We start from the raw sequence: 1,489 nt of genomic DNA on the forward strand, positions 1-1,489 counted from the left end.
CATTGTGATTGGCCGAATACTTCAAGCGTGTGACGGAAATGTTATACCATATTGTGATGCCCTGTCCGGCCGGAGCGACGAGACAAAAACATTAAAACCCATTATAAACGAGGCATTTGTTGCATCCAGTGGGGACATAATTATGGATTATAATGGCTTATACTGTGTTTTTACGCGTTGCATTGCATCGCACAGCGTAAACATAAAACCATGTCTGCATTTGTGATCGGAGAAATGACAAACAACAAGTGCTACTCTACACTGCCCAAAAAACTCGCGTTTGAACCATCAGTGGCAAATTCTTTAACCTGTTGAGCGGTACAGTCCCACATATGGGATTTTTATTTCCGTGCCCCTGGGAGTACAGTAAGGGGAAATGTTCTAAAATAACGGTCGCCTAAAAAAAACTCACTCTCTGGGGGGACCGCTAGAATATTTTAAACTCACCACTGAAAAGGTTAAATATAAAAAACGTACTTACAGTAGCCTAGAGTGAGCCGCGGCCTAGAGTGAGCGGAGGCTGGCTTGTGTGAGCAGAGGCGGGTGGGCTTGAGAACGGCGCGGCTGGCGGATTCGACAAAGGAGCGGCAAAATTATAGACCCTTAATTTTTAATAAAAGTGGTCAAACTTACAAAACTTACAAAATCAGCAGGGGATCAAATAATTATTTTCCCCACTGTATATATATATATATATTATTTTACAGTATATAGACATATGTCTATTATATTTAGAGTTGGTTCTTTCTTACTTTCTTACTATGTCTTGATTAATTTATTTAATCCATGTTTACTTCATTTAGAAAACTTTCATGACATTTTCATGGCAGTGTTTTAATTTTATTTGTTAACATTTACAGATAATATTTTATAAATAAAGGAGAATATAAAATAGTATGCAAGAAATTGTCACTTGTATCAACTGATGAAATATTATTCAATTTTATTACAACCCTACATGTCAGCATAGTATTATGTACAGTATATATACTAATTACTGTGTATCAAAACAATAGATTTCTTTTATCCCCGCACTTGTTGGTCCAGGTGATGGCGGTAGCGGGTCTCGACTCCAGCAGGGCTCGCAGGCTTTCACCTACACAATCTACCAGATCACCTCCTCCCACTCCTGCAAGTAAAGACCGAACGCCGTACTACACACCGCTTATCCGCGTGGACCGTCCTCTGAGGGACAGTGCCCACAGCAGTCACTCATCCATCCGGAAGAGCACGTGGTATACAGATGACCCTGAGTACCAGAGGAACTACTCACCCGTTCACCTGCAGGTCCCGCCCGAGTATAGAAACCAGTACCACCAGAAGAGAGGCAGCGCTACCAGCCTGGTAGAGGCGGTGAGTCTGAGACCTCCTATTTCCATTTACAAGATCTATGCAATCAAATATTGTGAAAATTAGTATCTTCTGTTTTTTTTGCATTTGAAATAGGGCTGAATATTTTTGCCTATTGACGATTATCAGGATATATATA

General features: G+C 40.6%; 1 protein-coding gene across 3 annotated transcripts in view; it reads left to right on the forward strand.

Moving 5' to 3' along the window:
- The window catches only part of LOC107751208 (voltage-dependent L-type calcium channel subunit alpha-1D-like), a 47,579-nt gene that overhangs the window by 44,466 nt on the left and 1,624 nt on the right, over positions 1-1,489 (forward strand). For all 3 annotated transcript variants that reach the window (XM_016566868.1, XM_016566869.1, XM_016566870.1), the window contains one exon: positions 1,048-1,353. In XM_016566868.1, coding sequence (XP_016422354.1) covers positions 1,048-1,353 — 306 coding nt within the window. The remainder of the gene's footprint in view (positions 1-1,047; positions 1,354-1,489) is intronic.

Source organism: Sinocyclocheilus rhinocerous, unplaced genomic scaffold (genome assembly GCF_001515625.1).
Source record: "Sinocyclocheilus rhinocerous isolate Xijiao unplaced genomic scaffold, SAMN03320098_v1.1 scaffold362, whole genome shotgun sequence".
NCBI lineage: Eukaryota > Metazoa > Chordata > Actinopteri > Cypriniformes > Cyprinidae > Sinocyclocheilus > Sinocyclocheilus rhinocerous.